At 42.5% G+C, this 20,359-nt stretch overlaps 1 protein-coding gene across 8 annotated transcripts in view; it reads left to right on the top strand.

Moving 5' to 3' along the window:
• STARD13 (StAR related lipid transfer domain containing 13) overlaps positions 1–20,359 on the top strand; it is a 238,602-nt gene that overhangs the window by 136,372 nt on the left and 81,871 nt on the right. Inside the window, exon 1 of one of the 8 annotated variants that reach the window (XM_066381013.1) lies at positions 15,466–15,854. The exons of the other annotated variants lie outside the window; for them this stretch is intronic. Within the exon in view, the coding sequence (XP_066237110.1) occupies positions 15,734–15,854 (121 nt within the window). The 5' untranslated portion in view covers positions 15,466–15,733. Of the gene's footprint in view, positions 1–15,465; positions 15,855–20,359 lie in introns of those variants that run through there. 8 annotated transcript variants of the gene reach the window in all.

The following is a 20,359-nucleotide window of genomic DNA, read 5'->3' as shown; positions in this document are numbered from 1 at the left end:
CTAAAATTAATCAATTAAAAAAAAAGAACAAGTCTTTCTCTTTTCAGTTCTTGGAAAAATACTTGAAAAGCATCCCCGCTAACAAGTGCCACTCCCTGACGGTCCCAGTAAAGAGGCCAGGGCACAGGACCTGTGGACAGGGGACAGTTCCTCAGCAGGCCTGTCCACCTTTGTCATACAAGAGCAGAGAAGCATGTGTCTCCTTTTAGGACTTTTCTGAACGGTCCTGTTCTGCATGTTGCAAAAGAATTGATGAATGACTAGTCTCCTGCTTCAAAGAGTTCACTGTTTACATGGCGAAGGAGTCACAGAAACCCAGTAATAGACAAATTCCCAAACAGGCTGCACCCCAGCCAGCGTGCGGTGTGTGCGTGTCAGGGTGAGGTGGAGGGACAGAGGACAGTGGAGGCCTGCGGGGTCTACGCTACAGAAATCCAAGTCAGGAAAGCCCCTGGACATGGCATTGTTGTTTGTGAAGTGAAGGATGCCCGAGGAGAAGCACCTTCACAAACTGCGTGGCAGCTTGCCCCTTGCCAGTGCCTTCCGCAGTAGGAGTGGGCGGCACCAGGGGACATTGGTCAGTTAGGTAGCTAGAGGTGAGCTTCACTGGTTATCTGAACCAGGAGGTACAAGAGAGCAAACTGCTGGCTGCAGGGGGACTCGAACCCCGCCAGCTCGGGCCCTGATGGATGTCGAGTAAAAGCATGAGTAATGTCAGCAAACCAGAGGGGGAGCAGTTTAGGGAAGGGGGGTGTTACCCTTCAACCCCACAGAGGGGCCACATGGGAGACTTGTTTATTCTGCAGTCAGCCAAGGGCTAGAGGGTGCTGTCTGAATTTGTTGCTCACGGTTCTAGAATTTAAACTCATGCTACTGCCTCAGCGAAGATTATACTATAAAAACTTCTTGGAATTATGGGTTCTCTATTCCCCGCAAGAAAACAATGATTTAGAACAATCTCCTGAGAACAACTGTTCTTTCCACATGTGCTTATTACCCCGCATACTGGACCATTTGTACTGTGCCTGGCCAATGGCTGACCCTGTACATTACGGGGACAAGCCCGGGGAGGAGAAAGAGCAAACACGTAAGATACAATTTCTTGAATTAACCATAAATTACTCCATGGAAAGAACTCTTATGTAATGCAGACATATCCTGACTGGTATTCTTTGAGCCTTGCAAGTACTTGAATAAAACCACACAATGGTTAAACAACAATAGTGAGCCTCAGTTTAAATAAAAAAGTTTATTTTTATCTGAGAATCAAACTTCAAATTAAGCAACCTCTCTGTGCCAGGTATTCCAGCAGAGAGAAATAAGATACCCATATCTTTAGAGTTTATTGTGAAAGTCTCTTACTTCATATTTGCTTGTGCTGTGGTTTTATTTTTTCTTTTTGTCTCACTGACATTCACTTATTTGGTGTTAGTGTTATTACTTTTACAAAGAATCTAATTGCCTCTCTTACTACAATTCTCTTATATCAGAACACACAGCTAGTGGCATTGTACATTTCATTTCGACAAACTTTTATTGATCGTCTGCTATGTACAAGGAGCTGTGAAAGAAGACGAATGCCTTCTCGAGTATGTTAGAGCCCTATCTTGGGGGCATATGTGAACACAGTTTAAGAAAGAATGACTTTAATCCTAACTAGAGGGAGAAGGCCATGTTTTCAGGAGCACAGTTCGAATTGGAAGACTGGGAAAGCTTCATGGGCAGTGTGCCATTAGAGCACAACCTGGAAACATCAATCCATTCAGTAGGTAAAGTAGCGTGAAGATAGGCAAAAGGACATATGTCAGAAAACATGACAACTTTAAGGTGTTGAACCCGTTCAGGACAAATGTGTGGTCCTTGCGCATGAGCGGACCTAAGGATGTGTGAAAAGAGAGCTTCCTGGGCAATGGGGCTAGAATGGAGATTGGGCCCGGATCTCTGAAGGCTTTTAGATGTTATTTCCTGAATCATGTATTGCTATTGACAATCTGTGAGCAGAGAGTAGTGGTTTTTTAACTTGTAATTTAGGATGAATGTTTTAGTTAGAAAGATGGGTTGAAGAGGAAGCAATGATACCATTTTGTAAGATATACTGCAATAATTCACCCATCCACCTATTCCCTCCTTCCATTCAGCAAATACTAATTGAAAACCTACTATGCACCTGGCCCAATTTTAGGCAGTAGAGCAATAGATCTACAGATATAGATACATCAGTGTGCCAAACAAAAAGCAAAGTTTTCTGCCTTCGTGTCACTTACGTTCTTGTGGGGAAGTCAGTGAGCAACAAAATAAATAAACGAAATTTATTGTATTGTTGATTGATGAACAGAGGAAATCAGACGAGGAAAGGTGGTGTGAACGTGAGTGAAAGGGGTTGGATTTCATGAAGAGGTGGCCAGGAAGGGCCTCTTGAAGAACTGGCTTGAGTGAAGACTTGAAGGAAGGATATGACAAAGAAGGTTGTGGATGGTGAATGTGAGGTATGAGCACATCAGAGGGGATAGGAACGACAGAGGCTCTGGTGCAGAATGAGCCTGGGGCTCCAGAGATGACTGGTCAGCTGAGACAGTGTTGGACAGAAGGAGAAGGAGAGAGAGGAACTATTTCAATGAGAGCATCTGTCTGCATCTGATAGGTTTGGTTAAGAAGAATTAAGTCAAAGACGATATATTTGGTGTTAAGACAGTTTTGGTAGGGCGGTCTTGATGATCTCATCAAAGGAAGAGGGGAAGTCTACTAAGATTAGTAGGGAGCATGGGGTTAGGGCTGGGAATTGGAAATCAGTGGCAAACTTTTAGACTAGATGCTGGGAGAAATAGTAAGAGGACCTTAGTTGATGTGAAAATAAGGATTGATGAATGGTGTGTTGGTTTACCTATGGCTTGTTTATTTGGTGGGGCAAATATAGATTAGTAGTTACTGTGTGGGTAATAGTGTTCTAAGTGCTGACCATGCAGGGGCAGAATATGCTCACCGACAGAGAAGAAATTGAGTATTTGTAAATATATTAAATGTGTTCCTATTTTTCAGATTCGAGGGTGTGAGATAGCATATATACTTGATTTCTCACAACAAACCCACTTGAGATACAAACAGATTTTCTTGGGCTGATCATTAAGAGGTCCCCTTCTTAGAAAACCTTTCTTTCCCCTTTTCTATAGAGATGACTCAATTAGAACCAAATAGCTGGATTCTTCAATAGTTAGCCCTGACTAAATCTGCTGGTAGGACTGAATTTTCAACCAATATATCCTTTGAGGTGCCTTTCATGGGATGTGGGTGTGCTCTGAATGGGCTGTAGGTCTGCTGAAGATACTAATTCCCTCAGCCCTTGGGCTAAGCAGGAACTAGGGCAGACAAAGGCCCCATCTGATCACCTTGGGCGTCTAATAGTTCGGTAGTGTATCCCAGCATGTAAAACAAAGGCAGCATGCTCCATGTTGCGAGAAAGGCTGGGAAGCATGCTACAGGAGACGGTCCTACAATATGCCTGCCCTATGCTGTTGCCCCCAGCACAGTGGTCTCACACTTTTCTGAGTAGTACTTCCAGTATAGCTATCTTTATGTTATAAGTTACATACATGTTCTACTGTCATTAACTATCTCAAGTTATAAAGGTTACAGTTCATCAACAATTACCTAGATCCCTATTTCAGATTATCTTCCAGAACATTTTCAATTGCTTCAGTTGACTTTTTGTCTGGTCTAAATATATTTTTTCATTGTTCTTACCTGTAGATGTGACTGTTAAAGTGTCAGTACTAGCGGTAGGGAAACTTCAGCTTTGTCACTTTTACCTTCTCTTCATGATTTGTCTGCAGGAATCTTCTTAAGTCACTTCTCCATTTTGTGAGGGTTAGTTTGGTTAAAGGTAAGCAAGGTGGTCCACATGTCCTCTCAGTTGGGTATGTGTACACTAGAGCACATCAGGACACGTGGCAGTGCTGAACGTGACCCTTTGCTTGTGACACCAACTCCAGCATCTGGATGGACAACCCCTACCCTCTGCAGGAGCCACCAGCAGGCAGGCGGCCTGCGTGAGGGCACCTTGTATCAAATCCTGATATTGAATACTGCACAGCAATTTCTTTTTTTCTTTTCTTTTTCTTTGAGACAGAGACAGAGAGAGGGACAGATAGGGACAGACAGAGAGGAAGGGAGAGAGATGAGAAGCATCAAGTCTTCATTGTGGCACCTTAGTTGTTCATTGATTGCTTTCTCATATGTGCCTTGAAAGGGGGGTGGGGTGCTATAGCAAGTGAGTGACCCCTAGCTCAAGCTAGTGATCTTGGGCTCAAGCGAGCGACCTTGGGCTACAAGCCAGTGATCTGTGGGCTCAAGCCAGTGACCATGGGGTCATGTCTATGATCCCACGCTCAAGCTAGTGACCACATGCTCAAGCTGGTGAGCCTGCGCTCAAGCCGGCAACCTCGGGATTTCAAGCCTGGGTCCTCTGCATCCCACTCCAATGCTCTATCCACTGCGCCACTGCCTGATCAGGCAGCAATTTATTTCTTAAAAATATAAAATATAATAAAATAAAATAAAATATTTTAAATAAAGAAAAATAAAAGTGTCTAGTGAATAACCTGCGCCCTGTTTTGGAGACCATTGTCCTTGTGTCCTGTAAACACCCACTGCTTCACTCCTTAACCCGATGATGAAGGCTGTTAGTTATTTTGTGCTTTTCATCTGCTCACCACGCTACAGATATCATCCCATTCCATACTCAGAGTCACCCTTTGAGGCAGGATTATTATCTCCATCTTACAGATGAGAAAACAGAGGCTCAAAGAAATTGGTTGACTTGTCCAAGGTGGCGTTACTTATAAGAAATAGATTTAACATGTGAGATCTTTTCCATCTAAATTACTGCCTGCCTTCTCTTAGGGTCTTCAGTAATTTCCACTCTTGTGTCTAAAGAACTTAGTCCTAAAAAAAATGAATTTATTTTGAGTTCTCACGACTGTCTTTACATTATTACTGTGTGGGTGCTCCATGTCTGTTTCCTGCCTTAAACTGTAGCATCATCATGCCTGGTTTATATCCAGGCCACAAATCTGGTTGCTATGACATCCCTCATACTAGGAAAATATTTTCAAGTTCCAAGTGGCTGGAACACCAGTCAGGCGTACTGATAATTCTGTGAATACAAGTAAAGATTTAGCGAGTTAGGAGGCAGCATGTTCTGCAGGACTTCATGAAGTCAACGAAGGATTGGCACCTTGTATCTCTCCAGCCACAGATCTTCCACTTCAGTCAGCTGGATTACAGAGAGAGAGGCTGCATCTGCGAAGATGAATGAGGAGTTGACTGAAATAACCTTCCTTCCCATGGGGAACATAGCACATTAGAATAAACAAAGGCGTTGACCCGGCATCCAAAGTGGAGGCAGGGTTAGGCCTTTTAATTGTTGGTGAGGGATTTAAATCATCTTCTTAGTCAGGCTTTATTCTCCTTGAACATGATTACGTCCAGATAACGTACCCTTCCAGGAAGAAGGGAAGAACAAAGGAAAATAAAACACAATTTACTAGAATCTCAAAAGAGTTCTTACACAAGAAGTGAAGGAACATGGGAAAATAATGAGTTCTTTTATGAAAACAAGTTTTCCCTTGAAGTCACTACAAGATTGCAGTTCACATAACATATTGGTATGTGTGTATGTTTAAACAAGATGAGGCTGTGTCCCTAGAAAAATGTGTATCCAAGTCTCCATGGTAGCGATGGGCATTTTTTTAAAAATGACTAACAGCGTACATAAATTTTCTTCTAAAAAGTCAGCTTATCATTCATTACTCATTTTTCTAAAAATCCATTTTCACTTTCTACAAGCCTGTATCTGGGAGTTGAGAACCATCTTTCTTTCCATCTTAATTCTATACTGATTTGTCCTATATTCTGCCCCAAACTAACAAAGCATTATTGACTTAACAGGTTTTCTATTAACAAACATAAATATTATATCAGGTTTATATTATAGCAATACCATTCTGTGCTAAATACTGTAAAAATGTGATATATAAATGTACTTTCAAACCTAAAACAAGTACTGGTTAACCTATTTAATGTATTCTTACTGTAAAGCCAGTAGCCACGGCCACCACAGCTGCCTGGCCCATGCAGGTTCTCATTAGATTTAGCAGACGGTAATGAAACAACGGAGTCAAGAACTGGTGGGCCATCACCTTTAATCCTAGCTTGCAACTGGCGGGCAAGTAAAAACACACACTGGGCTCCAAAATCCACTCATTCAGTGCTCCCAAAGCTTATCCGAGTTTCCTAGAATCAAAGGTTTCTAGCTCACTGGCCTTATTCACCTCTGTTTCCCATCTCCTTCCTTCTTCCTGCACAAACTCTGCACAAACTGGCTTCTCCTTCAGCACTCCACCATCTTCGCTGCTTCTCCTGGCCTCCTCCATGTGGCCTTTCTCTGCTCTCCTTTCTCTGCTCTCTCCTCTAATACTAATCTCAGGAACTGAGAGAGAGCAAGCTCCGGGTCTGCCCCACTTTATAGTGTAGAAATCAAAACTTTTAATCCAATATACAAACAAGGAAGTCTCTGATACAAAGTCAATTATCTGAGGCATAATGGGATTCCTCATGAGAGTGCACCACCCTACATCAAAAAGGGTGGCAAAGGCTTAGTCCTAAAACCAAGCCCCAGGCTACAAGGATCCTGCCTGCCCACAGCCCGCCCCCAACACACATTAATATAATCACGCCCATCCCAAGCAAGAAGGGCAACCAATACCATCACCTGGGCAACGGGCTTCCACATGGGCAGCGCCATCTTTAACAAAGTGAGCATAATGTATTTTATCTGCCCAACACTTACCCATAAAAGAATCTACATTTGCAAGATATGAATCAGCTTTTTAAAAAAATTTTAAATTTTAAGATTAGGTCAAAACATTTTTTAAAAGGGTGTTATATTCAGTGAGACACTTGAATCCATGTTAACACAATAAATTAAAATTAATAAAACATAAAAAATAAAAACATTTTTTAAAGTAGAAGAGCTAGTCTCCTTAGTAAACTGGGTTTTATAGCAGAAACTTTCCAAAATGAAATAATAATCACCTGCCACATTTAAATTAAGATTTACTTAGAAAAATTTATTTAACATGCAATTTTAAAGCAATACCTGGTTTTAAAAGTGAAGAGTATTCATAGTTTAAAAGACATCGAACTTCTGTGTATTTATTTGTCCAGTTATCGGCTGGGCTGTGCCCAGTGCCCCATTCCTGTGGCTGTTCTGCTGAGGTGCAGCCATTGAACAGAAGTGCAGGTTGAGCTAGCAAGGCCAGGAAGAGCCTGCTTCTGTGCCCTTACTCCCACCGGGGGAGGGGGGGCTTTCTCTTTCCCTGTGTAAGTGACTGTATGCTCTAACAATCCTTGAGGTCTTTGGGATAATTCTGGACTGCTTCCTGATAGAAAACAACAACATGGAAATCTTGGTTTAAAGGCTCTCTTTTGCTTGGGCTCTGAGAGGGAAAAACATAATCCTATTCTACTTAGTTATCGGCACCTTTTGAAATTCTGACTGGCTTGATAATCACCATGGAGCTGCAGAGTCCTTGACTGGTAGACAGCTACATTTAATTAATAGTACAGATAGCTGAATAAACCTCTGCATTTATTTTATGGAACCCTGTGTTTTCTCTCCCTTGCCCCCCCCACCCCCCCAACCCACATTACAGTCCTTTTTTTTTCTTTTCTTTTTTTATTATAGTTGCTGCAAGCTCTGCACAGCACAGGCAGCTGCACTGCAGCCTTTGGGTGTCCTGGGAATTGGAAGGCTTTGAGCTCACAGGGTCTGGGTTTGAATCCCAACACTGTCACTGGTTGTGAGCACACAGGAGAATGTGAGATCACACAGGACAGGTCCCAACGCACGCTCCTCTGGATGTGTCCCTATCACCCTCTTCTGCTGTGCGTCCCTCCTAGTTAACGGCGCTGCCTCTGCTGACGCTCCCGCAGCCTTCTCTCTGACCGAACCCTGGTGCTTCTGCCTGGAAGCATCCACAGGGAGTATATGGAAATATCTGGGAAACAATATTGCTTGATGACTCAACTTTTTCTCTTCCCTATCCCTAACACACTCAATTCCATCAGTTTTAGTGACCTCTGTTTCTACTCCTCACATTAACTGGTGCCATGATGACACATATATTTAATGACTGATTAGGGTATGGATCAATAAACAGGAAAATTATATAAGTAATTTTTTTTCTTTCTTTGGTTGTTTTTTTATTTATAATTTATACCTGTTATACAAAATGTTTAACTTCCATGGCTGAAGGTCTTTTTAAAAGAACGGTGTATTGGACCAAAAAGGACAGGTCCTGGGGCAGATGGAGAGGGCACCATACCCACCGTCCTGAAGTTGATGGGTGAAGACAGATGGAAGCTGTCTTGAAAGAATTTACATGGGCCACCGATAAAGGGGGCGGGAGAAGGTGAAGCGGGGCAGTTCTGTGATAGGTACAGCGTCTGTATGGAAGAAGTATTTGCTACTTTTGATTGGTTGCTGGCGGCAGTCCTGAAAGCTCCTGTACACACAAATGTACGGGACCATCTAGTGGCCAGGCTAGTCGATGCCTGCTGGTTGAGTTGGAGCCCCAGCATACGCTCAGGAATGTAAGCTGTCTTGCTTATAGCTGGCCCCAGCTATACCAGTCCACTGCTCTGTCTCTTTCATTTTCCCTCCCACTGTAATTTATTTTAGGGCTTCTCAGAATTTTGTTTTGTTATACCCTTACTTCTTTCAAAAGGATTTGGAAAAGCTTTGTTGTTTTTTACCTCCTTATTCCCATTTAATTATGAATGAAGACTAGAATTGGAGCCAAAGCCCTTGGTTTTACTGGTAACATCCCCAGTGTGTGACCTTGGCACCTTATCTAGTGTCTCTAACTTTCTTTCTGCATAATATTAGTATAATACCTTGTTAGAGGTTGTTGTGAAGACTAAATGAGCTATTGCACATAAAAGCATGAAGCATTTAGCATCGTGCCTGGCATATGGTATCAACCATTACAGTGCAGATACCTCCTGTTAGAATATTTGAATAGCATAAAGGAGAATTAAAGCAAGAATCAAATGCATCCTGTAAGCCTTATAAGCCTTCCTCACACAATTAATATTGGGGAGAACATCTGTGAAAATGCATATTGAAAAATGCAATATTCTAATGATAATATTTATTTCAAAGAAAACAAATTCCACAAGTGTGCATGATATGATTAGCATATTAAGGAATAATGGAAGCAAAGTTATCAATATGCTGTTTTATCCTCTCTGTAGCTTTATTCCCTGTTTAGTAAATAGTCCAATTATAGCAAATGTTTATCTCCAGTCAAACTACAACATTATGAAAGCATTCTCATGCTCTAGAATTTTGTTTTGCCTCTTCAGTAATGACTATTCAGTTATTGCCAACACGTTGCACCACGCCACCGTGACGCGGCTTCAGATGCTGTGGGAACTGCTGCAGAACAGGGAGCTTCAGGTCGCTGATTCCTGGAACTTGATTTCAGAGAAAGCAGTCCAAGGCCATGTGCACTCAGAGCCAGACTGAGCTGGTTTGCAGGCTGAGTGCAGTGTGAGGTCATTTACCCAGACATTTTAATAATTGTCTCATAATAACTGACTGCCTAAAAAAGATGCACTTTATTCATCCTCCCACAGTCCAAATCCTGTCTCTTGTTCTTGTCTTTATCAAAATTGGGTTACAAAACAGAGAGAGATCAGAAATGTTGCGCTGAAGAATAAAATGGAAAGAAGGAACTAGTTTGGGTCATGTCCCGGGCAGACACAGCAGCTGAGACTGGTTTCTCAGGATGTTTCACTTGCTGTGTCAGACATCACAATCTGAAATCAGATAAACCATTTCTCAACCGCCAGTCCCCCAGAAGTTTCATGCCAGTCCGTGAAAGAGTTAACCATCCTAACGTTGAGTGAAGATTGTAGACTCACTGAGTAGAACTCACCAGCAATGCTGTCCTAGCAACAAAGCATTAAACAGACGTGAGTTATTCTACAGCATTGATAGGGGTTTTCCTGGATTCATTGAGCAGGGGTGTGGCTGTTGTCTAGGCTTACGCAGTCTGAACAGAGGTATGGGTTATCCTTTCTGGAGTCCTGTGACATTGTTCCAAAGTGGCACTGGTCCCAGTGATTTCAGATATTGTCAGCATTAACATTGCCCCTTACAAAGCATAGGATTTTGGAGGCATCTCATTTTATTGGAGAGAAGACAGAGTGGAGAGTTTCGAGCATTGTGCCCAAGGTCACAAGCTAGCTGGTCACTTTGTCCTCTTGTTTCATTTGGCATCTCTTGACTCTTCTTTGGAGCAACAACTTTTTCTGTAAAAGTTTTTGTCTTCTTGTAAAATTCAGTTAAAAGCCTTCAGAAATTACTAATAATTCACAGTGAGACAATCATCAAAGCTTCCCAAAGTGAAATACACTTTAAGAGTTGAAAATTATATATGTAGTATTTTACTTGTCATAACTTATTAAAATAAATATACCTTGTAAATTGTTTACAAAATTCCAAAGTCTTTTTTTTGAAACGAGTATATTAGTACATTGGACTAAGATTGTTTTCTGTTTGTTTGATTTGGATGCCTGAATTTTTTTTTAGAGTATGTAGTTTATGTTGGGCACATTGAGAAATAGGTTCAATATTCCAACTATAGCCCCTTTTTGTTCTGTCGTGGTGGTGGTGGTGGTGCTAAGAGCCACAGGCTTAAAAATGTATGGAGTTTTGCTTTCATGCCTATCTCAGTAAATTAAAAAAAATGTTTTTAAAATAAACTAGGTTGCCTGACCTGTGGTGGCGCAGTGGATAAAGCATCAACCTAGAATGCTGAGGTCGCCGGTTCAAAACCCTGGGCTTGCCCGGTCAAGGCACATATTGGAGTTGATGCTTCCTGCTCCTCCCCCCTTCTCTCTCTCTCTCTCTCTCTCTCCTCTATAAGATGAATAAATAAAATCTTTAAAAAAATAATAAAATAAACTAGGTGTGGGGTAAAATAAAGCTCAACTAGGCATTTATTAGCCACAGTGAACTATAGGCAAATATTTATTCATAGGTTAATGTGAACTTAGTGGGTGATCACAAGGTACCTGGCACAGTGAGAAGGTTGTTTTGTCCCCCAAAGGGATTACCTCAAACTACCATATTTTTCACTCCATAAGACATACCTGACCATAAGACACACCTAGGGTTTTAAGGAGGAAAATAAGAAAAAAATATTCTGAACCAAATGGTGTGTTAAAATATTTAATAAAATACTGTATTTTTTGCTCCATAAAACACACGAGTATTTTCCCCTCCACTTTTGGAGGAAAAAAAGTGCGTATTATAGAGCAAAAAATATAGTCTTTTTAAAATGCATTTGAGTCTCTAAAACTGATGAGCAGTTAAAGAAACCTGCTCACGTAACTGAAATCAGGTTGATTTTCAGGGTAGGTTGGGGGAAAGGAATTGAATTCTTAAAAAAAACAAAACAAAAACCAAAACGGTTTCATCATCTATCTTAATGTGATGCATATTGTAAGTTGGATGCTTTTCATGAAAACAAAAATGTACATAAGAGTCAAGACTTTTCAAATACTATTTAGAAGACAGATGAGTGTATGTGTGTGAGCATCCCTAGTAACTTTTCTTGGCATTAACCCTCTGTGTGCATTTTTATTTGTCATGTGCATACTGTTATGACGTGGTAGACATTTCATTGTCCCAGAAACACTGGCCATACACCTACTCTTCTGCAGGCATACGGTGGCCATTGGGGGTTCCACATAAAAGAAGGCAGAAGTCCTGATTTGTCCTCTCAGCATTATAATCTCAACCAACTAAAAGTTTGTGTTGTACTCACATGGGGACAAGACATTCTGCTGCAGATCCAGACCAACTGAAGCTCCCCCACCTCAACCTGCAGCTTCGAGGTTCCCCAGACAGCGGGGCATCCATGGTGGGTAGAGGAAGGGGAGATTCCAAAACAGCTCACCCACGTGCTTTTGCGCAGAACCCTGCACATGGCATCTTTTTAGGGGAGGCTGCAGATCACAGTCCAGCCACATTTGGTAAAATACTAAGCCCATCTCTGCTATAATATTATTTTTAAATTCTTAATAATAATAAAAAAAGGCTTTTAGGCCCTGGCTGGTTGCTCAGTAGTAGAGCATCGACCCAGTGTATGGAAGTCCCAGGTTCAATCAGGGCACACAGGAGAAGCACCCATCTGCTTCGCCTCCCCACCCTCTGCCCTTTCTATCTTTCTCTTCCCTTCCTGCAGCCGTGGCTCGATTGGTTCAAGTATGTTGGCCCAGGCCTTGAGGATGGCCATGGAGCCTCCGCCTCAGGCTCTAAAAATAGCTCAGTTGTGAGCATCGACCTCAGATGGGCAATGTATCAGCCCCAGATGGGGGTTGCTGGATGGATCCCAATTGGGACACATGCAGAGTCTGTTTTTCTGTATCCCCTCTTCTCACTTAAATTTAAGAAAAGGGGGGGAGGGAGTATTAAAAACTGACCTGGAAAGCTAAGACTCATGTATTACATCCAATTTATAAATATTAGTAGCAAAAAAAGAGTGCAAGCCTTCTTAAAATGGAAGCCCATCTGTCAGTCAAATAAGTTTGTAAGTATGATGTATATGTTTGCTCGCTTATAGTTTGCATTGGGTGTGGGAGACAGGCTAGGCTATAAGCCAGCAAAGTCATTATAGCCTAAAGCTTAGTTTTAAGACTAAGCCTTTCCTGCCCTTTTAATACTAAGATCTTTCCGAAACTAAGCTTTTTCCCACACCCTTGACTGTTGCATGATGTGAGGTGGTGCACTCTTATGAGGAATCCCATTTATGCCTCAGATAAGTTACTTTGTCTCAGAGATTTCCTTATTTCACTTGGCATCTCTTGACTCTCCTTTGGAGCTTAAAGGTTTTGATTTCTACACTATAAAATGGGGCAGACCAAGGGCGCGCGCTCTCGCTCTCTCCCTCTCTCTCTCTCTCTCTCTCTCTCTCTCTCTCTCTCACGCAGTTCTTGCAATTAGCATTGCAAGGAGAAGCAGCCAAGATGGTAGAGTGCTGAAGGAGAAGCCAGTTTGTGCAGAGAAAAGGAGATGGGGAACAGAGGTGAATAAGGCTGGTGAGGTAGAAACCTTTGATTCTAGGAATACTCAAATGAATCAGTGGCTTTGGGAGCCCTGAATGGAAAGGGAAGTGTTTTCCCACTGTGTGTATTTCTTGCCCACCGGGTACAAGCTAGGATTAAAGCTAATGGCCCACCAGTTCTTGGTTCCGTTGTTACATCCGAATGAAATTTGAACCTGCATGGGCCAGGCGGCTGTGATGGTGGCCGCAGCTACTGGCCATACACCATCCAATCACTGTTTTCAAAGAGGTCTCAGATTTGCCCAGTCAGATTTTTGATAAATTTGTACTGAAGAATTTATTTTTAATTTCTTTTACCCTTCATTTTTTCTGAAGTTGTAGATAAACTGTGGAAAGATGAAGAGTTGTGTCAAGACCTTGGGGGTAAATCAGGTATTAACCCTTTGAGTAGTACGAACGTTCATGTACATCCTCATGCCTCCTGACCATCCAGAGTATGGTCGATTTATCTTAATAATGTGTAAGGCAACGTTAAAAAAAGATATATGTATGTTCTTGTTTTCATAAATTTGTTATCAAACAAACATGATTTTAAGTTAATAAAACTGGAACTGGAACTAATTTCAATTTTTTATTTATTTATTTTTTTTTTTGTATTTTTCTGAAGCTGGAAAAGGGGAGAGACAGACAGACTCCCGCATGTTCCCGACGGGATCCACCCAGCATGCCCACCAGGGGCGATGCTCTGCCCCTCCAGGGCGTCGCTCTGTTGCGCCAGAGCCACTCTAGCGCCTGGGGCAGACGCCTAATTTCATTTTTTGAAAAAAAAAAAAATTCATTCCCGGGGGTCAGCGAGCATGAAAAAACTCACAACTCAAAGGGTTAAATAGTGCACAACTCAGGTTACTACTGCGTTGGCAACAATTGTCTCCTACAAAATCAAGAGTTGGCAGTGTTCAGAGGCCCACTCTCCAGCACAGATGGAGTGGGGTCCTCCTCTCCCCTCTGCCTGCCTTCCAGGCACCACCCCTACTCCTGGTCCTTCTCATCACACCCTTCAGCTTAAGTGCTCTTACAAAAGGGGAAGTTCAGCCACAAGTTTAATGGATAGGAAGTGATTCATGGTTTCCCCAGGGGTACTGGGAATGAGTAGTGAGGAAAGTCTGGAAGAGTGGATTCCAGATTAGAAAAGTCACCCAGAAGGGAGAGTGATCAGGGCTGGAATTTCCTAAGTGACAATGACATCAGCATTAGTGTGATACTCCCCCCCACCCCCCACCCCATCCCAGGAAAGCTTCTCAAAGCCCTGCTGTGACTGGTTTCCCATCTGTTTTCACAGTGTGACGGGAAACAAGGAGCTGACGGAGGCAGCCTTGGGAGAAGGCTTGGAAACCCTGCAGCAGTTGCACAGGGGTTTCTGGGAGAACTCATCGGTAGTTTAGTGCTCTCTGGGTTTTCTTAATAGAAACCATTATGCCAAAGACAATTTTAAAACCTAGAATTTGGTAAATCAAAGATGTATGAAGTTTTTGTTGTTTTGGGATTATTAACTTCAAATACTCTAAATTTGCTGATACCATAATTGTGTTATGAAATAACTGAAGTTATACAATATGTAATTAACAATATACTCTTTACACTGTAAGGAGAAACCACATTTGACAGAAGAGAGGCATAACATTTAAAAAGAGTTCATAAACATGGCTTCATCAGTACCTGCATGATTCCATGAGGGTACTTTTGGTACCAAGGAGGAAGTCTTTTAGAAACATCACTTTGATACTTTGTAGATGACTATGGAATATTTTAAGCTATATTTATGAATTAAAAGACATGTAAGAAAAATTCTGGGGCCCTGTCCAGTTAGCTCCTTCAGTTAAGAACGTTGTCCTGAAATGACAAGTTTGCTGGTTCCATCCCAGTCAGGGCACACAGGGGAAACAACCGAAGAATGCAAAACTGAGCGGGACAGCAAATGTATGCTTCCCTTCCTGCTCCCCTCTCTCTTCCTTCTTTTCTCTGTCTTTCTAAAAGTCAATAAAGATTGAGCCCTGGCTGGATAGCTTGGTTGGTTGGAGCGTTGTTCCAGCGTGCTCCGGAGGTCGCCGGTTTGATTCCCTGGTCAGGGCACATAAAGGAACAGTTTGATGTTCCTGTCTCTCTTTCTCTCCCTGCCTCTCTCTCTCTCTCTCTCTCCCTCTCAAAATAAATAAATACGTCAGTAAATAAAATAAAAATAAAAGATTTGGAAATTTCAAATAAAAGATTAAGCAACACCGAGTAGAGAGTTCTGTTCACTATTTAGTTATATTCAGGGTTTGATTCACTAAAAAGCTGAGGTTCTTCCTGTTCCAAAAGGAATTCTTTCTCCCTGCGACTTTGAGGCTGTGAGGCAACTCCATGGCGTTCCCTTTTAATGTGAAAGAAAACAATGAAGAGAGGAAGTGTGGAGGCTTGGAATCCTAGCTGATTGCCTTGCAGGTCACTGGGGAGCAGAGCAGCTCTTCCCCGCTGTTAGTGGCCAGAAACACGAGAGAGGGTGCCTTACTCTGAATTCTTTTGAGTCTCTGTGCTGGAAGCTTCCTCAGTTTGCCACACAAATGTTAACCAAGCCCCTTTGGGGTGCTGCAGACCCGAGCTGGTGCAGGATATGCAGAGACAATGCTTTCGGAAGGAACCCGGAAAGCAAAAGCCGAGTAAACCAAAAATTCCAGTGCCAGGGTAAGTGCGAGCGCGGGAGAGGCACACAGAGCCTGCGAGGGGAGAGGGCAAGCCTACGCCCAGCATGTCAGGGGAGGGGTAGTTAGGAAGGACTCAGAGAGAGCAGACCTAGAACTGAGAATTACAGAAGTAGAGGGGAGAGGGGAACAAGAGTTGGCTATTCAGATAAGATGGGAGAGTGTCATTCTAGATATAGAAAAAGTACCTACAGGGCACAGGCAATGGGGTGGAGGAGGTGGTGGCTGATCTTGGGAACTGTGAGTTATTTAATGCCCTGGCTGGATAGCTTGGTTGGTTGGAACGTTGTTCCAGCGTGCTCCGGAGGTCGCAGGTTTGATTCCCCGGTCAGAGCACATAAAGGAACAGCTTGATATTCCTGTCTCTCTTTCTCTCCCTGCCTCTCTCTCTCTCTCTCTCAAAATAAATAAATAAATAAATAAATAAATAAATAAATAAATAAATAGAAAAAATAAAAGATTTAGAAATTTCAAATAAAAGATTAAGCACTGGAATAAAAGATTAACACTGAGTAGAGAGTTCTGTTAACTATTCTGTTCACTATTCTGGGCACATGGGCAGTTAAGACCCCCAAGGACATACTGGGACCCATGCTGAGCTCAACAATTGTAAACTGTGCCCAGAAGTTAGGATTTTATTTTGGAGGGATTTGAGAGCCAGGAAGGATTTTAAGCAGGAGAGTAAGTGATCAATTTGTAGTTCTTTCTCTGAACTTATCTTGCAGAATATTGGTTGCATTCCTGAATAAAATGCACACACATTGCCTGGAGGTCCTTTGCTGGAACAGCTCTAAGGAGCAGCAGTCCACTCTGGTCGAGATTCACACGAAGCAATGTCAGTGCAGGAAAGGTACCTAGGAGACACTGGGACAGAACTTTCCGGTTCCTCTAAAACTCATCGTGCATACAACGCACTGAGCTTCAAGCGCTCTGCCAGGCTCTTCAGGAGCAGGAATTCAACCAGGCAGCCTCTGCCCTTGAAGCACTGGTGGTCTAAAGGGGAGACATGTGTAACCAGAACATTGCAGTCTAATCTCGTAAGGACTACAGTAAATGTAGGGAAGTCTGGAGAGGAGCAAGCTAACCTGGGATTCAGGAGCTGATATCTTGTCTTACCTTAATCTTGATAGAAGATGGATGAGTGTAAATCAGGAGAAGAAAAGAAGGCAGAGGAAGGTAATAGACAAGGAAGAAGAGGAGGCAGCCCGTGCACAAGTGTGGGCTGTGAAGCAGCTCCGCAGGACTGGGGAGCGCCAGGCGGCCGTGTGCTGGGCCCAGAGTGCTGGCTGAGGGAGGGCACTGGGCCACAATAACAGGCTTCACTCTGGAGGAGACAGGGAGGCGGGAAGGAATCTTAGGAAGAATCATCATATTTGCATCTTAGAAAAGTAAGGAAGGCTAGAACTTAAAGCAGGAGACCTATTAGGAGTCTGTTGCAAGAATCTTGGGGACATGCCTGACCAGGTGGTGGTGCAGTGGATAGAGCGTCGGACTGGGATGCAGAAGGACCCAGGTTCGAGACCCCGAGGTTGCCAGTTTGAGCACGGGCTCATCTGGTTTGAGCGGAGCTCACCAGCTTGGACCCAAGGTCGCTGGCTCGAGCAAGGGGTTACTTGGTCTGCTGTAGCCCCACGGTCAAGGCACATATGAGAAAGCAATCAATGAACAACTAAGGAGCCGCAATGAAAAACTAATGATTGATGCTTCTCATCTCTCTTCGTTCCTGTCTGTCTGTACCTATCTATCCCTCTGTCTGACTCTTTCTCTGTCTCTGTAAAAAAACAACAACAAAAGGAATCTTGGCGACATGATGAGGATTTAAATCAATGCAGAGAGAATTGAGGAGGGGTAAAGGTGGTTGAGAACTACATTTAGGAGAGAAAGTCAGCAGGCCTTAAGTTTGTGTTATGAGATTACGGGGAGCAGAGCAGAGGAGTGGAGCCTAGGAAAACTCTTAGCTCTCAGACTCTTAGAACCATGATCAATTTATCCTTTATTTAATCAGCTGCTTCTAATATAACAGAGTTATCTAAGACAGGGTTTTTTTAAAGTGGGGTCAAGAAATCAATGGGTATACCTGGCACATTTTAAAAGAAGAGAGCAGAACAGAAAATGTTAGGTAGCATTGTATATATAAAAAGTATACTCATTGTTTGTGAAACTTTGTTTCAGTTTGTGTGTGTATGTGTGCAGGTGTGCGTGTTCACAACTCTGTGAGGTGTGTTTTTTACTTAGGATTTCAGCCCAAACATTTGAAGTTCTATGGGTTTTTTTGTTTGTCTTTTTTATGGTGTGTCTGATTATTCTCAAAGGATGAGTATGTTCCGTCAGGAAGAGTGATTCCTTTGTAAGAAACAGGAAAATCTTTTCTCACTCTTAATCTTTCAAGACTAAATTTTATAGTAATGTGTGCCCTTGGATTTCCCATGGATTCCATTCAGAGGAAGAAAAGGGGGATCAGAGCCACTGAAATTACTCTCCCCGTCAGGGCCAGGGCAGCGGCAAAGGCTCTGCCCTTTGGAAGACACAGGTATCATCTACAAAGACAGTGCTGCTCAGAGGACATGTCTCAGATGGAAACCACAGCCAGAAGAACGATGTTACCTTATTTCCATATAGAACTGTATAGTTTGCAAACGGTTTTCACAATATATGACCTCATGTTTACAACAGCCCTGGGAACTTGGAGGGACCCGAGTATCGGAAAAAATGGTTTAGGTGTTTATTGGCCTATAAATATTGAAAGCAATAGATATTTCCCCCTTAATATAGTTATTCACCCTTTCAGTCAACATTCATTTGCTCAGGGTTTAAAAACTGTGTGTGCAAAGATGCAATCTGTTTGCTAATGCAGTGATGTGTCCCTGCAAAGTTGTAGTTTAAAAGGATCCAAAATCTCATGTATTTATTTAAGGATGCTTGCAGATTTGCCTATGATATGTTTACAGAGTGTATGTTCACTTGTATACATTTGTGTTTGTGTGTGGTGGGGGGATAGACCAGAGAAAGAAATCATTTGTATCTCCAAGTTCTCAAATCAAAAATTGATTGATCACGGAACAAAGAAGGTGAAAACTGGCCCCCTTTGAAGCCAACAGGTGCCTGCAGCTTTCTCCTTGGGGTAAATATGACTCCTTACAGGAAGAATAAGTGAATCAGAGCGTTTGATAAAAAGCCATGTAGCCTCAACAAATAAAGCACCTACTTAACAATATTTGCATACAAAGCGTTTCCAGGCTTCTGAGTTCTATTTAAAAGCCAGGTTAAGAGCCACTAGTTCCTGCCTTAGCCTAAACAAGTCAGGCTTCATCTCCATTTTTGACACATAATTAATTTTTGTTTATGTGTGTCTGTGTGTTAATATGCACGCATTGTTCCTTATTTGGGGGTAAAAGATTCAGAGAGGACCCCTTTCTAAATTTTCTATTCAGCATTAGGTCTAATTTGAACAGTCACAAAATATTAATTATAATAATTTTAAACATAAGAGCAAAATATCTGTTTCCTTTTAAATGTAAATGTTGTGAAGTATTTGAATTACTTTCCCAGTTGCCTTCTCACAAAGCAGACCCCCAAATGTACACCTAGGATGTTTTTAATAGTGGGAGTGACCTGAAAGGAAGTCTGTCTGGGAGACTCGTGACCTCTTGAGGTCAATGAACTTGGGCTCTACATTGGTCCTCAACTTCTCCCAGTCATTACTCTGCAGGAAGCCCATATCCCTCGCTCACAATTTGTTTATTTGTTCAGTTTTCTCATAATGTGGAAAAATAATCTTCTGAAGGCATTTCCCTTACTGAAGCCTACGTGTTTATTTCCCAAGGCTCTAATGTATTTGGTTATATTTAAACAGATTTGCCCTTGAGATCCACACATATCATGCACACAATTGCTAATATTTTACTTATTAACCGGCAGCACATTGGAAACTATATCACAAGACTGTCTTCCCCAACCTGGTGTTCATACCCTAAAAGTATCGGCCTGTGGAGGCCCTGTTGCCATTTTCTACAGTGTCACGTTTCATTTTTGACTCTCACTGTATCTTGTTAAGGAGCGTTGTAATGTGTGAAGTATGACCTGTGCGATACGTTAGTTAACAGAAAGAGTATAACAGAATCTTCTAGAATGTGAAAAATGAGTTGCCTGTGAGATTTGTGTCATAGGAAGAATCAGGGTGAAGGGGATGGGTGGCACTGGCCCCAGGGTGCTCCTGCAGGCACAGATGGAGGGGCATAAGCATCCACTTAGGAAGGAACGAAGTTCACAGGAATGCCAGCCCCAGGATCAGTGGGTGGGCAGAAGAGGCATTGTGACAGGAAGAACTAGTCAGTTAACCGTCTTCTGGCTCAAATTCATCTCACCTTCTAAGCTTGTCCTAGTCACCTTTTCCAAAATGCCCCTCAGCTCTGACCCCTCTGTCCTGCCCCAGAGGATGCGTGGCTGGGTCTGTGTCTTCCCCGGTTGACTTAGAGACCTTCAGGACAG

The sequence above is a fragment of the Saccopteryx leptura genome, chromosome 4 (assembly GCF_036850995.1).
Source record: "Saccopteryx leptura isolate mSacLep1 chromosome 4, mSacLep1_pri_phased_curated, whole genome shotgun sequence".
Lineage (NCBI taxonomy): Eukaryota > Metazoa > Chordata > Mammalia > Chiroptera > Emballonuridae > Saccopteryx > Saccopteryx leptura.
This window is presented reverse-complemented; position numbering and strand designations above follow the sequence as displayed.